This window comes from Colletotrichum higginsianum, chromosome 5 (genome assembly GCF_001672515.1).
Source record: "Colletotrichum higginsianum IMI 349063 chromosome 5, whole genome shotgun sequence".
Taxonomy (NCBI): Eukaryota; Fungi; Ascomycota; class Sordariomycetes; order Glomerellales; family Glomerellaceae; genus Colletotrichum; species Colletotrichum higginsianum.
This window is the reverse complement of record NC_030958.1, coordinates 2,619,365-2,635,995: the sequence shown is the minus strand read 5'-3', so window position 1 is coordinate 2,635,995 and position 16,631 is coordinate 2,619,365. Positions and strand designations below refer to the sequence as shown.

The following is a 16,631-nucleotide window of genomic DNA, read 5'->3' as shown; positions in this document are numbered from 1 at the left end:
AGAGTATACTATTAACTTATTACTAGGGATAAAGTCCCCTTTTAGCTCCTTATACTTACTAAAGGAAAAGTAGCTAGAAGAGCTCTATATATACTTAAAGAAAATAAAGTCCTAAAGGTAAATATAACTATTAGTAAGTAAAGTAGGGACTCTAGTTCTATTTATACTTAAGAAGAATAAATTACTATACTTCTATATAAATTACTATAGTCTTAATAAAGTAACTATTAAGAATTATTACTCTCTCTTACTAATTAGTAAATTATTAAATAGACTTAATAGAATTAAATTTATATTAAAAATAGACTTTAAGGAAGTATACTACTAAATTTAAATTAAGAAGAAAAATAAATAGAAAATAGCCCTTTAAATAAAATATAATTACTTTAAGTATACTATAATACTATTTAGGCTTACTAATATACTAATTATATTTTAAGTATATATTTACTAAGTACTTATTAAACTACTTAATTTATACTATATTATTTATTTAAATAATATTATAATTTACTTATAAATGTATAAGTAGTATATAGAGAATTTTTATAAAGTTCTTAATAAACTAAAGTAATTTAGGCTATATATAAAGCTTTTAAAGTACTAATTTTATAAAGAAGAAATTAAATTCCTAAAGTATATAATTACTTAAGAGGGAGTAAAAATAGAGTAATTCTACATATAGGCTATTACTAAGTAGTTAATACTTATATTTATTAAGAATCTCTAAGTCTTTCTTAAGTTCTATAATTTCTATTAAAAGTTTATTATTAAGTACTTAGTAATTATAGCTCTAATAATAGAGCTACTAAAGAGTACTAATAAGAAGTTTATTTTTACTTAGTTTAAAGTAGTAGGGAAAGTTTTTAATTACTTAAAGTAAGTTTTCTACTCTATAATTATATTAATATACTAGAATCCCCTCTAATTAATAAAAATTAAAAAGAATATTTGAATTAGAGTAATTAGTACTATACTATTCTAAATTATAGAGGAATAGTAGTAATTTATTACTTATTAATTATAAAAGTTATTAAATATAGAATAGTAATAGTATATAGAGTAGTAGGAATTACTTACTATTATTAAAGGACTTAAGTACTAAACTTACTACTTATAAGGACTATTAAATAAGTTCCTTATTCTTATAAATTATTAAATACTAAAAGAAGTTATTAGTACTCTAGTAAGGGATCTCTAAGGGAGACTTACTTAATAAGTATATAAGCTCTTAGTATTTAATTTTAATTTAGAGTATTATTTAGGAAAAACTAATTTAGTAAATAGTTTATTTAGGAGGCTAGACTATATAGTAGGGAATATACTCTATATAAATATTCTCCTAATATTAGCTTAGAAGTTAAACTTTATTAATAAACTTCTAGAGGAGATTTAGTAATAAATTATATAAATAGAGAGTACTAATAAAGTTGTATAAGTATATATTAATACTATATAAGTATCTCTTTAGATTCCTAATAGTAATAGGAAGGCTAAATTAGTAAATAGAAATTTCTTACTCTTATATTATAATATACTATAGAATATACTAATAAATATATAGTAATTGCAATTATTAAGACTTAAGGCTAAAGAGTAAAAGAAAGTATAATAAATACTTACTAATAGTAGTCTAAGAATACTAGAAAAGTAAATAGAGCTAGAGTTATTATTCTAAAGTAATATATTCTATACTTAATTATAAGATAACTTATAATAAGTAAAATAGTATTTAATAATTAACTACTTAGTACTCTAGACAATATAGTTTACAAATTGTAAATTAAAAATAAATTCTACTAAATACAAATAGTAAGAGTTTAGAGTACAACTAGAAGTAAAAAGAGTTATACTCTTAATAGAAGGAATATACTCTTCTTTAAAGGAAGACTAATAATTCTAGAAGTACTAACTCTACACATAGAGATTCTTTAGTAAAACTATAATAACTCTAAATTAGAATATATAAGTACTATAAAAGTATTAATATACATATATAGTAAGTAATACATTATAGTAAGTAATATATATTCTCCTACTCTCTAGCTATTTATATAAGTTAATTAAGTAGTATTATATAAAATTAAATAAAACTACTTATTATCCTCTTCTTTAGAAGTCTCCTAAATTACTTAATATATTTATACATTATATTTAGTCTTTCTATAATTACTATATTATTACTTGCACATTTTACCCCCCTCTATATAAGCCCCCTCCTAATGCATATTTTTACCTCTAGTATTAATAACTCCCTTCTCTACTTAGATTGCCTCTACTTTAGCTATATTAAGGGACCCTCTAAAATACAATTAGGTTTTTTTAGCCTTTTAATACTTACTTAATATTTTATTTACTATATAAAGCCTATAGTACTTAATTTTAATAAGAGTTAATTTATATACTAATTTACTAATACTTTTAATTTATAAATTAACTACTTTATATAAATAAATTAATAAGCTATATTAATTATTAGTAATTCTTTTCTTAAGTAATATAGAATTTTATATAGTATTATATACTATAATTAGTATTTTTAAATTTTAGGAGCTCTAGCTACTTAAGTATAAATTAAATAGTATTTATACTTTTAATTTAAAATTTAAATAGAAAATAACTACTTCTGAATTAAAAGGAATAAAGTTAGTCTATTTAAAGCTAATTTATATATTTTCTTTTCTTATTAAAGTAAAAAAGGCTACTTTAAAAGTAGGAAAGAAGTTATTCTTAGTAATATATATAATTTGCATTTATATTATTTTCTTAATTTCCTTACTATATAATACTTTTAGTAGACTAAAATAGCTAATATTAAGAGGCTAGAATTTATATAATAAATAAAGAAGTATATAAAGAGTAATAATACTATATTCCTTATAGTAATTATTAAATTTAGTAAATTTATAATTATTATAATTATTAAGAATTAAGAATTAGAAAGTACTCTTTATATAAGACTTTATATACTTTTTAAAATACTATAGCTAATTTAAATTAATTTTATTTATAGTCTATTTATTTTTACTAGAGTAAATATACAATTAGAGTAGGAATTAATTATTAGTATACTATAAGAGGAGGTAATATTTACTCTTAATAATAATATATAGAGGTAGTACTTAGCTATCTGTATATATACTCTAAATAATAGAAATTTATTTATAATTATTAAACTACTTTATATAAAGTCTTCTATAGTAATTAAATATTATAGTAACTTTTATATATAATAGTATTTCTATTAAGAAGCCTATTTTATTAAGATTATAAATATTATTATTATAAATTCTATACTTTATAATTATATTTTATATAAGAGTAAATTAAGCTTAATATACTTATATAGTAAGTAGTATATTATAGTAAGTAGTATACTCTCTTCTACTTTTCTACTTTTTGTATAAATTAATTTAATTATAATATATAAAATTAATTAAAACTATTTATTACTCTCTTTCTTATTACTATTTTAAATTACTTTATAAATTTATATATTATATTTAGTTTTTCTATAATCACTATAGTATTATATATATAATTTAGTACTTTCTATATAATTCTCCTTTTAAAAGTTATTCTCTCCTCTAGTACTAATATTACTCTTTTCTACTTATAGTACTTCTACTTTAGTAGTATTAAATAATTCTCCAAAATTTAATTAAGTCTTTTTTACTCTCTAGTATTTACTTAGTACTTTTATCCCTATATAAAACTTATAATTCTTAGTTTTAATAATAATAAATTTATAAATTAATTTACTAATACTTCTAATTTAAAAATTAATTACTTTATATATTAGTATTAGTAAGTTACTTTAATATACTTAAATTAAAAATACTAATACTCTTAATTTTATAATTAAGTAGCTAAAGCTTCTAAAATATAAAAATCTCTAGTATTATAATTAGTATTTTTATATTTTAGAAGCTTTAGCTACTTAATTATAAAATTAAGAGTATTAGTATTTTTAATTTAAAATTTAAGTAAGAAAAAGTAATTTTAGAATTAAAAAGTATAAAATTTACTTATTTAAAATTAAATTATATATTATTTTTACCTATTAAAGTAAAGAATACTACTTTAAAAGTAGGAAAGAATTTATTCTTAGTAATATATAAAATTTGTATTTATATTATTTTTTAATTTTCTTATTATATAAGTACTTTAATAAATTAAAATACTTAATACTAAGAAGTTAAAATTTATATAATAAGTAAAGAAGTATATAAAGAGTAATAATACTTTTTTCCTTATAGTATTTATTAAAATTAGTTAATTTATAATTATTATAATTATTAAGAATTAAAAAGTAATAAGAATTCTTTATATAGAATTTTATATACTAATTAAAGTACTTTAATTAATTTAAATTAATATTATTTATTATTTATTTATTTTTACTTAATTAAATATACTATATAATTAGGAATTAACTATTAGTATACTAGAAGAGAAAGTAATATTTACTCTTTATAATAATATATAGAAGTATTACTTAATTATTTATATATATACTTTAAATAATAAAAACTTATTCTTAATTACTAAGCTACTTTATATAAAGCCTTCCCTTATAATTAAATATTATAATAACTTTTATATATAATAGTATTCCTATTAGAAATTTAGTCTTATTAAAATTATAAATATTATTATTAAGTATTTTATACTTTAGAATTATATTTTATATAAGTATATATTAGTTTTATATAATTATAGAATTCTTAATTAAGACTCTCTAATAGTTAATTTAATATTAAAATTATATTTTTAATTTAAGAATATATTATATAAAATTCTCTATTTATTAGAATTCTATATATATTCTATTATATATATTTAGAAATTAATTAACTATTTCTTATATATTTTCTTATTATAGAGAGAATTCTTAATTAATTAAATTAATAATTTATTTAAGAATTACTTTCTCTTTAATTATAATTATTTTTATTAAATTTAATTATATTTTACTTTATATAATATATTTAGTATATTAGTAGTAGAAGATTAATTTAGGGACTTTAAAAGTAGAAGTAGCTCTTTATATAGATATTTTTAAGTCTTTTTTAATAATTTAGAGAGTAAGAATAATTTAACTTTTAATTAAGGAGAATAATATATTTATATATAGAGAAAAAGTATTCTTAAAATTAAGAGAGTAGAATTAAGTAAATATATACTACTTACTATAATATACTACTTACTATATAAGTATATTATTTTATATATTATTAAATTGCAGTAGAAATTCTTAATTAATTAAATTAATAATTTATTTAAGAATTACTATTTCTTTTAGTTTAATTATTTTTATTAATTTTATATAAATTTTATAGTATAGTAATTATTTAGTATATTAGTATTAAAGTATTACTTTTAGAATATTATAAATAAAAGCTACTTTTTATATAAATAGTTTTAAGTCTTTTTTAATAGTTTTAATTATAAGAATAATACAACTTTTATTTACAGAAGAACTTATTATTATATATAGAGGAATATTAATATAAAGTTAAAGTTTAAGGAGGAAGGAGGAAGTAGACTACCTACTATAATAGGCAACTTACTATATATATATATATTAACTATTAAATTTAATTAATTCTATACTAGTTAAATTAGTATTATTAAATAAGTAGCAATTTATACTATTTAGTAAGTATACTAGACTTAAAAAGTAGAAGTTTTAAAGTTAGAAATAGAGATATTACTAGATTCTTATTAGTTTAAAAACTTAATATAGTTATTGTACTTAATATACTTTATTAAATTCTAGAAAGATATAAATTATTTATATAAAATATATTTTAAAAGGGCTTATAGATAAGTGTATTAATTAAATTAAGAATAATATATATAAAATAAATAACCTCCATCTAGGAAAACTAAGTATTATATTTTCTAATGCAGTATGTTCTACTACTTATAAGATTATACCAGCAACCCAAAGGCACCAACACAATGTGTGTACATGCAGCCCAGGTGACCCTGCATTTGTGCTTGTTGGAGCTGGAATTGTGGTGATGCTGTTGGCAGTGGCAGTTGCTAGGGCTGATGTGGTGGTGGGTGTTCTGCTAGTGGTGGCCGACGTCGTCGAGGTGGTGGACGTCTTGTCTTCCGGATCGCCCTGTCGTACAACTTTCAGGGTATAGTTGCTGGCTTCGAAATGCATGTCGCCAGCAGCATGCTTGATTTCAGTTCCCAGTTCCAGCTGTCCTAGCCACAAGGCACCGGACAGCATACCCTTCTTCCAGATGTACTGGAGCAAGGGGCCGTAGTCAGCATCCGTTCGGGTGAGGTTGGTACGGGCCAGCCAGGAAAAGACGTGCTGTCCGCCATCGTTCCAGCCATGGTACAGGGAGAATGGCGTGCCGTCGATAGTGACGGTATCTTTGTCGGGAGTTGACTCGGCCCAACCCAGAGGCTTCACAGTCGGGGTCCACCATGGCCATATCATAATCTCAATAGGAGCGCCGACCATGGTGGAGTTTTCTCGATTATCGGACAAGAACATATCGACAGCGACATTGGCATAGAGCGAGACGTCATTGAAGGCTCTGGCCTGCTCGTCGGCACTGGCCTGTTCCTTGCCAGTGACATAAGTCTGCCAGTTCCCAGTGATCTGCAGTTGCGTGACATTCCAAAGCTGGACGGGCAGCCTGGTGGGATGCGCCTTCATGTAAGGGTAACCCTTAACAAGAGATGCGTCCCCAGTCCATTTGTAGGCGACGCTGAAGCTCCGGCCACCGTCATGGATGGAAAGACACTGGTAACCCGAACTGTCATTGCCCCATGCATTGTTGTTGACTGGGCAAGGAATAGTTAGCATGATCAAAAAGTAAAAGTCGACTAACACCAGGTTCTGAGATGAGCAGCATCCAAATTCGAGAGTAAGCACGCACATGAATAGGGGACATCTGTCGAGTTCCACCAGTCGGACTGGCCACATAGGCTGACATCACCCGCATCTGCAACTGTCAAGCCAACAAACTGAGAGGTGGTCAAAAAGGCCAAAAAGCCGAAGTGTAGTGGATGTAACATGATTTGACCAGATGCGTGGCTGACGAGGGCAGGCAGCGCTGTGGGCGTGTCGCAAAAGAATAACGAACGACAAGGTGAATGAATGGTCACCAAGGAAGAAAACAGGTGCTAAACGAGCGGTACAAAGGTCGAACTCAGTCGTCCATGATTTTAGTTGTAGGCGGAGAGGAAGACAAGAGAAACAAAAGAGGAAGGAAAGACAGAGGAGTTCGTGGGATCGGGGAGTCCTCCAGGAGCGGGTGACACTGAGATGAGAGGGCGAATGAGCGAACAAGTGAAGAGGGTGGAATTTCAGTCGACACCCCCACAGACGAAAACAAAGGCGAGACCCGCAAGTAAGCACCTGTGAAAGACAACAACACCAACCAGACCCTTTCATATGTACCAGCCCCCAGCAAGGGGAACACTGTAATGCCGTTTGATTAATCCCACGCCGCCACTCAAGCGTAAGAACCTATCCCCTAAACAACAATGCCACTAAGCAGCCCGAAAAATTACCTGTTATTGGCATGGAAAACGCGTAGCCACCAAGCCAAGTGATCAGGAAAGAAACGCGAAACCTGTTCGGAGCCCCTATCATGGTTAGCGGTGTCCAGTCCAGGCCATTTGTCATGCAAGTCATAGCACTAACTAAGAATGGACTGATGGCCTAATGGGGGTACTGCAAGTCTTCTCCTCTTGGCAGTTCTACCTCGTATACAACAGGCAATAAGAGGCCACGAGACCAATACGACAAAACGAAATCAGGAGGCAATAACTGCTGGTTAAGTTCTGTGGCAAGAGTGTGAATCTTGTCGACCAGACTGCCCACTGGTTGGGGCGCGAAGGTCAAGCGGACGAAACGACATCTGCTCAGCTTCGCAATATTCAACCATTGCCCACACAACTTTCGGAGAAGACGAAGTGACGAAGAATGAAGACGTCGCTGACTAGTCTCACTATGATGCAGGCTTACGACTACAAGCCTCTCAATTGTTGAGGACTGTGTGTACCCTGACTTCTGAGTGCGCCGAGACGCCAAGACCATCAGCTAATGCTTGTTGCCTGGGTTAAACGTAGCTGAAATCCTGTCCGGCTCCTACTACCACAACTAACATTCACGATGATACGGCAGTCGCAGGGTATACCAAGTGCTTGCTTTCTTCTACTGTTCGCGACTCTCGTTTCAGCGATTTACCCATAGAAGACAGACATGTTTCGGAGCAAATGACTCTCAGCAAGTTGCTATTCCTAGAATCCTTTGTTTTCGCGCCAGCAAGCCAGAGGAGTAATTCTACACTGTTCTCCAGCAGTTTGTTTCCAAAAATGGCATGACACCCAGTGAGGCGCCTCCTCTAAACTGGGTCTGGCAAACCATTGTGACTGGTAACCCAGTGCTTTGTTGTCTCGGAATCGTATGGAACCCCCCCTCCCAAACTTCAAGTAGTTTTTCAAATTCCCTAACCTTTGGCCGCAAGCGCCATGGAGAATCTATATCAAACTGTAAAGATGCCACCTGTCACGCGGCCAAGACAAAAGCTCGTTGACAGCTGAGTTCCGCTTAGCACGACCGACAGCACCTTGCCGCCAGAGCACCCTCGACTTCAACAAATCATAGCCTTAAGCCACTCTTCCTCTTCGTTTTATAGTCGGGGATGGAGCCAATGATCGAACTCGCAACGAAGAGCACCAGCCGAATTGCTAATTTCGGCGAGAATACTGGTCCCTGGCAGAATGGTAACAATAGCAGAACGGAAAAAACAAAACCACAGATTCGACTATATAGGTGCTCAGTCTTGGGTTGCCACTTGCCTGCCCAGTTATAATACATACACCAATGCTGAGTCTATCCCTGCCAACGCCGGCAACAATCGAGATCATGAGCTGCTATTCTGCAAACGCTCAGCCTCAAGCTCTCTTTCAGCTTGCTGATAGTATTTGGCCGTGTCGACGCCGTGCTGGTTATGGTTGACAAAGTTAAACCAGGGTACGACACCCATGAACAAGGCCGAATACCTCGACTGCCGCGCGGCGACACCTTGCATGTGGGGTGTGAGCCTGCTCGCTCCGTAAAGCGGCTCGCCAGCCTTGACCTTTGCCACCATCTCCTTCATATCCATTTCAACCTCACGTGCGTTTTCAGTAGCCCCATAGAATCGTACTATCAGTCACGAAGTCAGCACATTGCGCCTTTACCGCCATTTACCCATGCATGTCCTGAATGGTATCCTTACAGCTCGAGCGTTGGTAGAAGTAGAGGAAGCCTCCAGCCAAGCCAACGGCACCAGCCAGTCGCATGGCCTGGGCCATGCCTCCCTTGCCGACATGGGAAGGAGCGAACTTCTCGAGGGTGAGGAGAGCTGCGGGACCGAAGGCGGCAGCTACGGCTCCGTGGAGATAGTCCGAAGGCCGGGCATAGCCAATAACTCTCTTAAAGTGACTTTAGGCGTCGATTGTTAGCATTCGTATACCTGGGAGCTGCGGCAAGGCGGATCGGGGCCTACGGATCGTTGTCGATGAGCTTTCAAGAGTCTGGTGGTTAGCCAAAGAGTGCCCTTGCATGGAACAGATATCAATCACAACGGGCAGAACATACCGGGTAGTCACTCTTGACGACCTTGGTCGGAGCGTACGTCTGGGCTTGCGCAGTAGCCATTGTAGCAGATCGCAGTGTGACCCGATTGCATCAATGAAGACCGGTGCTTTTGACGTTCGGGATGGACGTTGAATTGGATATGGATGAATGCTGATTGGGACCGAGCTTCATTGACACCTCAGGCATGAACGAAGGATGGCCACACGGACCAGGCTAGCGAAAGTAACCCCTAGTAGTCTCAGCGAGCCTCCCCAAACTACCTAGGTAGTTTTGGTTCCGCTCCACTGGCGCGCCAGCTTAATTAACAGACGCGTCTCCAATTGAATGGCACGTCGCGTCATCGACCCAAGCACCATCTCACCTTCCACGCAATTACATTCCCGCAGTTTTCCAAAACTCCCAGATCGGCACAGCGAGGAGGTTACGATGGATTCAAGAGCTATCCCTGAATACGATGACCTGGACAACTACAACGTCGACGACATCGATGACCCATTCCGATCTCCACCACCCGAGGCTAAGAACAGCAGCACAAATAAGAGGAAGAAGGCAGAAGCATTGGGACTTGACGAAGAGGTCGAGGTAGTAAAGCGAGCAAGAGTACCGCGAGTGAAGTTGGATGAGGCTCGGTGGGTGACTCATGGTTTCTGTTCCAATATGACCCAACAACTCATCATTGATACAGGTTGCTGTCAGAGAATGGAATCCCCAAGCTTCGGAAACGCGCCGCGAAGCTTGAGTTTAAGGGCAAGGGGAATGAGGTAGGCGTCTTAGCCAGCGTGTTAGCCCACGAAACACTAATTTCTTGCCCCTAGTTCTCCGATGCTGCTCGTCTTTTGACCTTCTACCAGCTCTGGCTAGACGACCTCTTTCCGAAAGCTAAGTTCCTCGACGCTCTGGCCATGGTCGAAAAAGCCGGCCACAAGAAGCAGATTGCACTCAAGCGGATGGACTGGATTAACGAGGGCAAACCCAAACCCTGGAAAGTAGATGAGGACAATATAAAAGGACAAGCCCAGACAATGGCTCAGCAGAATGACAATATACCTTTGGCGCCCGCCCAATCAACAAGTACTGGGCAACAACCACTACCACGATCAAGAACACCGGAAGGGGGGGACGTACCAGAAGAAGATGACTTGTACGATGCCACCCCAAGGCAACAGGTTAAGGAGAGATTCAGGCCGTCCCACGAAGAATCGGATGGCGAGGATCTCGATGCGCTGATGGCGGAGGCGAATATTACAACCAAGACACAGGACCCCGCCGTAAACCCTGGCGCGGTAGAAGAGTTCGCAGATGAAGAAGCTGCTATGGCTGAGATGGATGGGTTGTGGTAATGGTTAGTGAACAAACGGCAAGAGAATTAGGTGTGTCGCGTCTAGGCAGGCTGCTTAGGTGACATCGGCGTTGAACGAGGCACACATCGGTTGGGAGTGCGGGCATGCGTGCATCGAATGACTGCGAGTTCAGAGAGAAGCAACAAACTGGCTGCTGTGCGGCGGGACTTCACTGCAAAATATCGCGACCAGGTCTGGGCAGCGTATGAAGAAATCCACGGATACAAAACGCCGCCGGATTACTTGAGAGCATCTTTTCCGGTTTACAATATCACAGCAACTCGTCTGACCAGGCAGGGTGTGCCAATTACGGAAACTGTTTCGCATCACCAGGACATGTCCCCATTTGCTGAAAATTTAGTATACGTAAGGGACATGGATAATTCTCCGTCAACAAAGCTAACATCAACATACAGACGATTTGATTTGATGGTCATTGGTCGCAAGGCGACAATTCATTCGGGAAAAAGTAATGATACAGATCCAAGGGTAAGCCTATATAACCTTCCTGGGCACCACCTTTACGCCATGATGCACCGGTTTCCCATATGCCCTAATCAAGCCAACCGAAAACGCTTCCCAGGTCCGTTCATATCCGCCTCTCCTCGTTTCCTTTTCGAGGCCAATGTCAACACATAATTGATGTTGGGCGTTGAGGTGCTATCGGCCGGTTTTGGGGATGATGTCACATGGCTTTGGAGTAGACCCTTGCGAATCAACTTCCGCTCTTCGATTTTTAGAGCCCATGCCAATGTCAAGAGAACCTCTTTAGACGGCAACGATGCACCGATTAACCATGTTCGTGGCTGTCGGTTGCTGTCGCGCTGCGCCGGAGATTCAGCAGACAATACCCCAACCCGGTCATCGCACCCCTCAGACACCAACCGCAATGCCTCCATCGTCGCATCCATAAGTGGACGCGCCAGAGTGGGGCTGCAGGTTAGGATTCTCTGAAGAGACTTGAGTCTCAGAGTTGGCAGCATCGTAGCCGGATTCCGGGTCCGCTGCGACGGCTGCGCCGTTGACCTCGTCGTGGAGGAATTCATTGATGTCGAACGGGTCCTGGAAGAAGGCGGAAGAGTCACCAGCCAGATAATCGTGTTCATAATCGAGGGAGTTGGGGGAAGAGAGAATCCCGCTTTCAAGGACATAGCGATCTGCGTCAAGGGCCGCTGACATACTGAAAGGATCACCGCTGAAGTGACCAACAGAGTCTGAAGCTGCAGATAAAAGGCCAAGGTCGGATGCAGAGGGGTTTGAGAGGCCAGCCATGATTGCGGAAGCTCCTCCGACAGATGACACTGCAGGTCGCACAACATCGCTGCAGGACGTTGTGTCAGGTCGGAGGTAGACTTCGCAATAGAGGTCTCGGCCGTTTGCTGCTCCTCGCCGTTCACCTCGTTGTTCTCGGAAATGGGTGAGAGCTCAGGGGATAGCGACGCAGGATTGACAGTGGCGTTGGACTGAGATGAAGTCATCAAGTCGTCGACAAGGGACTTGGTCTCATCCATGGAAGGGCAGTGACCGTCCTGGGAGCTGAAAAGCTCTTGGGATAGGGTAACTGAGTTGGTGTGAAGTGGGTCGAGAGGGGATGAAGAACGAGTCAACATGCCCGAATCACGACGGAACTTGTTCAGTTCTTCCACCAAGAGCTGATTAGCTTTGGTGACGTTTTGTAGGGCCGACTCAAGCTCCTTGTTGCGTCGCTCGAGAGCCTCGACCTCCAGACGCTTGCGTTCACGAGAGGACTGGGCGGCACGACGATTGCGGAGTACTCGCTCAACGCGCCGCTGTTCTTTCTCGTCTTCTGTCTTGGCGCGTTTCCTAGTCACCATATTAGTAAATGAGGCATGGTGGTCCACGAAGCTACCACATCTAGCTTACCTAGGAGGAAGGTTCGTCTTTGGCTCGGGGAGAACCTGGCCCCATGACTTCCTCTTCTTTGTCTGTTTCTTGTCCGAGACGGATTCAGCTCCGGAAGGAGCGGGAGTTGTGGCAACAGACGCCGAAATGGCGGCTTCGTCGTTGAATGCGGGCGGAGTCAACATGTCTGATGGGTCAACAGTGTTGTCGGTAACCGAGTTCGCGTCACCAAATAGTGAAGGGTACAGTTCGCCTGGTGTGGAGACAAAGGACTCGGCTGGCGAGTCCTCGAACTTGATCATTGGTGATGTTTCTTCCCATGAGGCCATTGCAGGTTTTGTGTCCATGATGGCGAATTTTCCTACTTGACTTTCGCCTCGAGTGGAACTAGTTGGTTGGAGGACTTGGGTGATGCAGTCGCGCTGCCGGGAGAGTGGGGTGGAAGATCCGGGGATTTCGGAAAGTGATGGATGTGGGTTGTGCAGTATCGAGGTGCCGTCCTAACTCCTCAGAAAAGGGAAAAAAGGTATATAGCCAAAGCCGCTGTGCTAAGTAGAAGGCATGATGGGGCTGTGTCGACTCGATGAATGAGTCAGACTGGATTTGGTGAGTCACCTAAGCAAGGCACCAGCGTAGAGAGGTGCTTGGATGTAATGGAAAGGACAGAGTGTTCGATGGAGTTGTGCTGTAGTGCAATGTGGTAACAAGAATGTGGACAAAAAGTAGGCAATGTGGCCTCTTTTGTAACTTGAGAACAGCTGGCCCTCCCCCTTCCAAGTTTCCAAGGGGGTTCTGGGCACCAAGGGACGGACCAGAGGTGTTGCCTCAGGCAGAAGGACCCCAGGCTTGAGGGCAAAGGTGTGGGACGGGGGACGGGGACAGGGGGGCAAAGGGGCGCAGGGCCGAGTAAGGGAAGGGATACATACTTTGTTTGATGCTGTACTGCATCAACCTGGAAGGTAGCACTCTTCCTCCGCCGGAGGTGGAGGAGTCATGACTGGATTGGAAGGCCTGCTTACCTGCAGCAGCAGCACGTGCACAACGCACTCAGTAATGTCGAATCCTTGACCCCCCTTCAGCGAGGAACCGAAGGGAGAACTAGTTGGGGCAAGGGGGACGCCTCCAGAAAGCGGAGAGCGATTGGTTCCAGCCAGCGACGGCCTGACAGTGTGGAGGCGTCCACCGGCCCAGCGGTTTCACTGGTTCGGGTTACTTCCACAGACGGCGGTGGCACGGTGCGTTGTGGAATATGACATGGGCGTGTGGGCACTGAGGTACCTTTGCGGTTCATTCAGTACCTACCTAAGTAGATCAAACCAAGGTGGGCAGGTCGGCAGGTAGGTAGCTACCTCCATGTGCAAAGTCGCGTTCCAGAGCCGAGGAAACTTACGAGTCCAATCTCATCATCCCTAGCCCTCAAGCTCCATTATGGCGCTGCCTCCTGAGTTCTGCCTCACTTCCCCTCTTCAAACAATGTGGATGACTTCGCCTTTGGAGTGCTCACTGTTTTATGGATGGGTGACGCTACTTCCTGGCACATCGCTCGTTCGTTCCTTCTCTTCCTGGCAGAGAGAGTCAACACCGTGTCTCGTCAAACGTCAAACAATTGCCCCTTCCAACCTTCGGCAAGTAAAGGAGTGGTGGTGCATGGCGCCCAGCCTGACTGAACAGGAAACACGGGGGCTACAGAACGGAAGCACGCCTGCCACAACACTGATGGACGGAGCAATCGCTGCTTTCAGGGGCACCCTCTTTTTGGCCATTGGTAAGGTACATACACTTGTACCCGTACACACTCGCGAGTCGTACAGTACCAGATGGATCCCTGAAGAACATGCGCCGAGCCAGCTCAACTATAATTATTGCAATCCTCTCGTCAGGTTGCTCCGGACAGTCGCTCCGAGAAGAGCTGCGTATTTGTAGTTCGTCGGCAGTACTCTCCGTTTCGACCACGACAACAAAGTCAACAGGGGGCCCCGACAATCCGACTCGTCCTCAAAACCAACCAACGGCCCTGATGGCAGAACGGAATCTCAGCCGAGTCTCATGGTCCCCGCCCTTGACCACATCTCCGTGTCTTCAATGCGCATAGTTCCGTTGTGATTTATTTGACCGTCGGCTTACGGCTAATGTGGCGAGCGGCGCCTGTAAGCTGAGCTTAGCAAGCCCATGCCTCTCTGTGGCGCCGCCTCCGTCCTGACGTCCCTTGGCACATTCCGCCGCCCGGTTACTAAACTTAGCCACCCGTTGCTCCCCGGAGGCAGCAATGTCAGTCCACTTGACCTTTAGGGCCCCCGACCAACGGGTTGAGTCATCCCCGAAAACAACCCTTTTTTTCACGAACTCAACCAGCAGCCTGCAGCAATGTCAGTCCCCGTCTAAGCTGTATCTACACGTGTGTATACTTCTATACTGCCTGACTACTTACACTATCTTGGCACTGTACAAGGAGGGAAGAAGATAGCAAGGATTGAGACTTTCGCAAAATCAGAACCCACTTTTGTGACCTTGAGGTTGACCACTCGGCGGTTCTGGTCCATAGGAAACACACATTGCACCCCACGGCTGTATGGGGCAGAGGAATCAGGGTACTCCTCAGTATTTGGCGCAGCAATCTCTCCTTACCTAACACAAGCACGCAACCAACAAAGGAGACAACCTAACAGGAGCTTACTGCGTATCTCCTCGCAAGTTGAACTCCGACGTGAACAAAACATGCCCCGGCTCTCCGGTTATCATGGTCATGAAAGAAAGCCGACGGGTGCATGGACTTGAGGTTGCCACCAGCACATGTCGTGGCGGTCCATTCGGAGCTTCTTGTTCTGGCGGGAAGGGAGCGGTGCCACACATGGCAACTGTCTGACACTCATATCGACGCTTCTCGGGGCCTTAGTATGTATCATGGTTGTGGGCAACGAGGAACACGCAAACCTTATTTCGGCGAATCGCGTATCACGCTAGGAATCGCAGCCACCTTTCGGTCTCGTCCGTCTGCAACGCGTGAAGGAATCAAGGGGGCGACGTATAGCATTCATGCGTGTTCACTACTCGCCGTGTGTCTGAAATACTGCATGACCACGAATCAGCATTGATGGCGTTGTTGAGAGGAACCTCACCGTATCACCGAGTCCGACGCGGAATATGGCGAGTCACCCTGCCGTCGTCCATCGTTCCAGTTGTTTGGGCCCGGCATTGTCATCACTGATCGCGAACAATCTCACCGGCAGCTTCTTGCCCGGCAAGGGACTGTAGAGGTCGCATCGTGCCTCACGTCTTGATTGTTCAGTGAATCTCACACCCCAGGCACGCCAACATCCTCCGTAGGTCGCAGCCATTGTCAATGAGCATGAACCGTGACACCGTTGACAATCGTAATCCATAACTTCCCGAGAGGGTCCAAGTGGCATTGCTGTTGGATTACGCAGATCCGTAGCACTAGCCTGCAGAGGAACCCAGAACACGACTCGTACTGTGGCAAGTATGGGACCCCAAAAGTGTAAACGACCTCGAGTTTGGCCGGCTTGTCCGATCGATAGATGTCTTGACAAGAGGGGGGGGGACCAACAATGGCGATCATTACACATTGAGATAGACTCCGAGGCGTCGAAAGGTGACAACTGATTAGCGTCCGGCGCGTCTCGTCGAATGCTAAGATGACCTCGTCGACTGCCTGCCTTTGTGGCATGAGGCCCCCCTTGCGTGCCTTTTTGAGACCCTCTGGAGCGATCTACGATGTACACGAGCTTCACCCAAACATGATGCGGCAGCCGGGCAAACTTTGATCGCATAAGTCGCCGTCTCTATAC

The 16,631-nt window shown here is 40.0% G+C and overlaps 4 protein-coding genes across 4 annotated transcripts; 1 reads left to right on the top strand and 3 right to left on the bottom strand.

Annotated features, from left to right (window-relative positions):
- Window positions 1-5,929: 5,929 nt before the first annotated feature.
- On the bottom strand, window positions 5,930-7,047 carry CH63R_07683 (Endoglucanase; the record flags this gene model as incomplete). Its single annotated transcript, XM_018302658.1, has 2 exons — window positions 5,930-6,813; window positions 6,909-7,047. The coding sequence occupies 2 exons, from the start codon at window positions 7,045-7,047 to the stop codon at window positions 5,930-5,932; spliced, it is 1,023 nt and encodes a 340-aa protein (XP_018157436.1).
- A 1,856-nt stretch (window positions 7,048-8,903) lies between these two features.
- Window positions 8,904-9,682, bottom strand: CH63R_07682 (NADH-ubiquinone oxidoreductase 21 kDa subunit; the record flags this gene model as incomplete). The annotated part of the gene is made up of 4 exons (XM_018302657.1): window positions 8,904-9,187; window positions 9,261-9,466; window positions 9,531-9,547; window positions 9,623-9,682. The coding sequence occupies 4 exons, from the start codon at window positions 9,680-9,682 to the stop codon at window positions 8,904-8,906; spliced, it is 567 nt and encodes a 188-aa protein (XP_018157435.1).
- A 264-nt stretch (window positions 9,683-9,946) lies between these two features.
- On the top strand, window positions 9,947-10,962 carry CH63R_07681 (Chromosome segregation in meiosis protein 3; the record flags this gene model as incomplete). Its single annotated transcript, XM_018302656.1, has 3 exons — window positions 9,947-10,251; window positions 10,308-10,383; window positions 10,438-10,962. 3 exons carry the CDS (start codon window positions 9,947-9,949, stop codon window positions 10,960-10,962), a joined length of 906 nt encoding a protein of 301 aa, XP_018157434.1.
- Window positions 10,963-11,519: 557 nt separating this feature from the next.
- Window positions 11,520-13,172, bottom strand: CH63R_07680 (Transcriptional activator hac1; the record flags this gene model as incomplete). Its single annotated transcript, XM_018302655.1, has 2 exons — window positions 11,520-12,786; window positions 12,847-13,172. The coding sequence occupies 2 exons, from the start codon at window positions 13,170-13,172 to the stop codon at window positions 11,520-11,522; spliced, it is 1,593 nt and encodes a 530-aa protein (XP_018157433.1).
- Window positions 13,173-16,631: the final 3,459 nt, after the last annotated feature.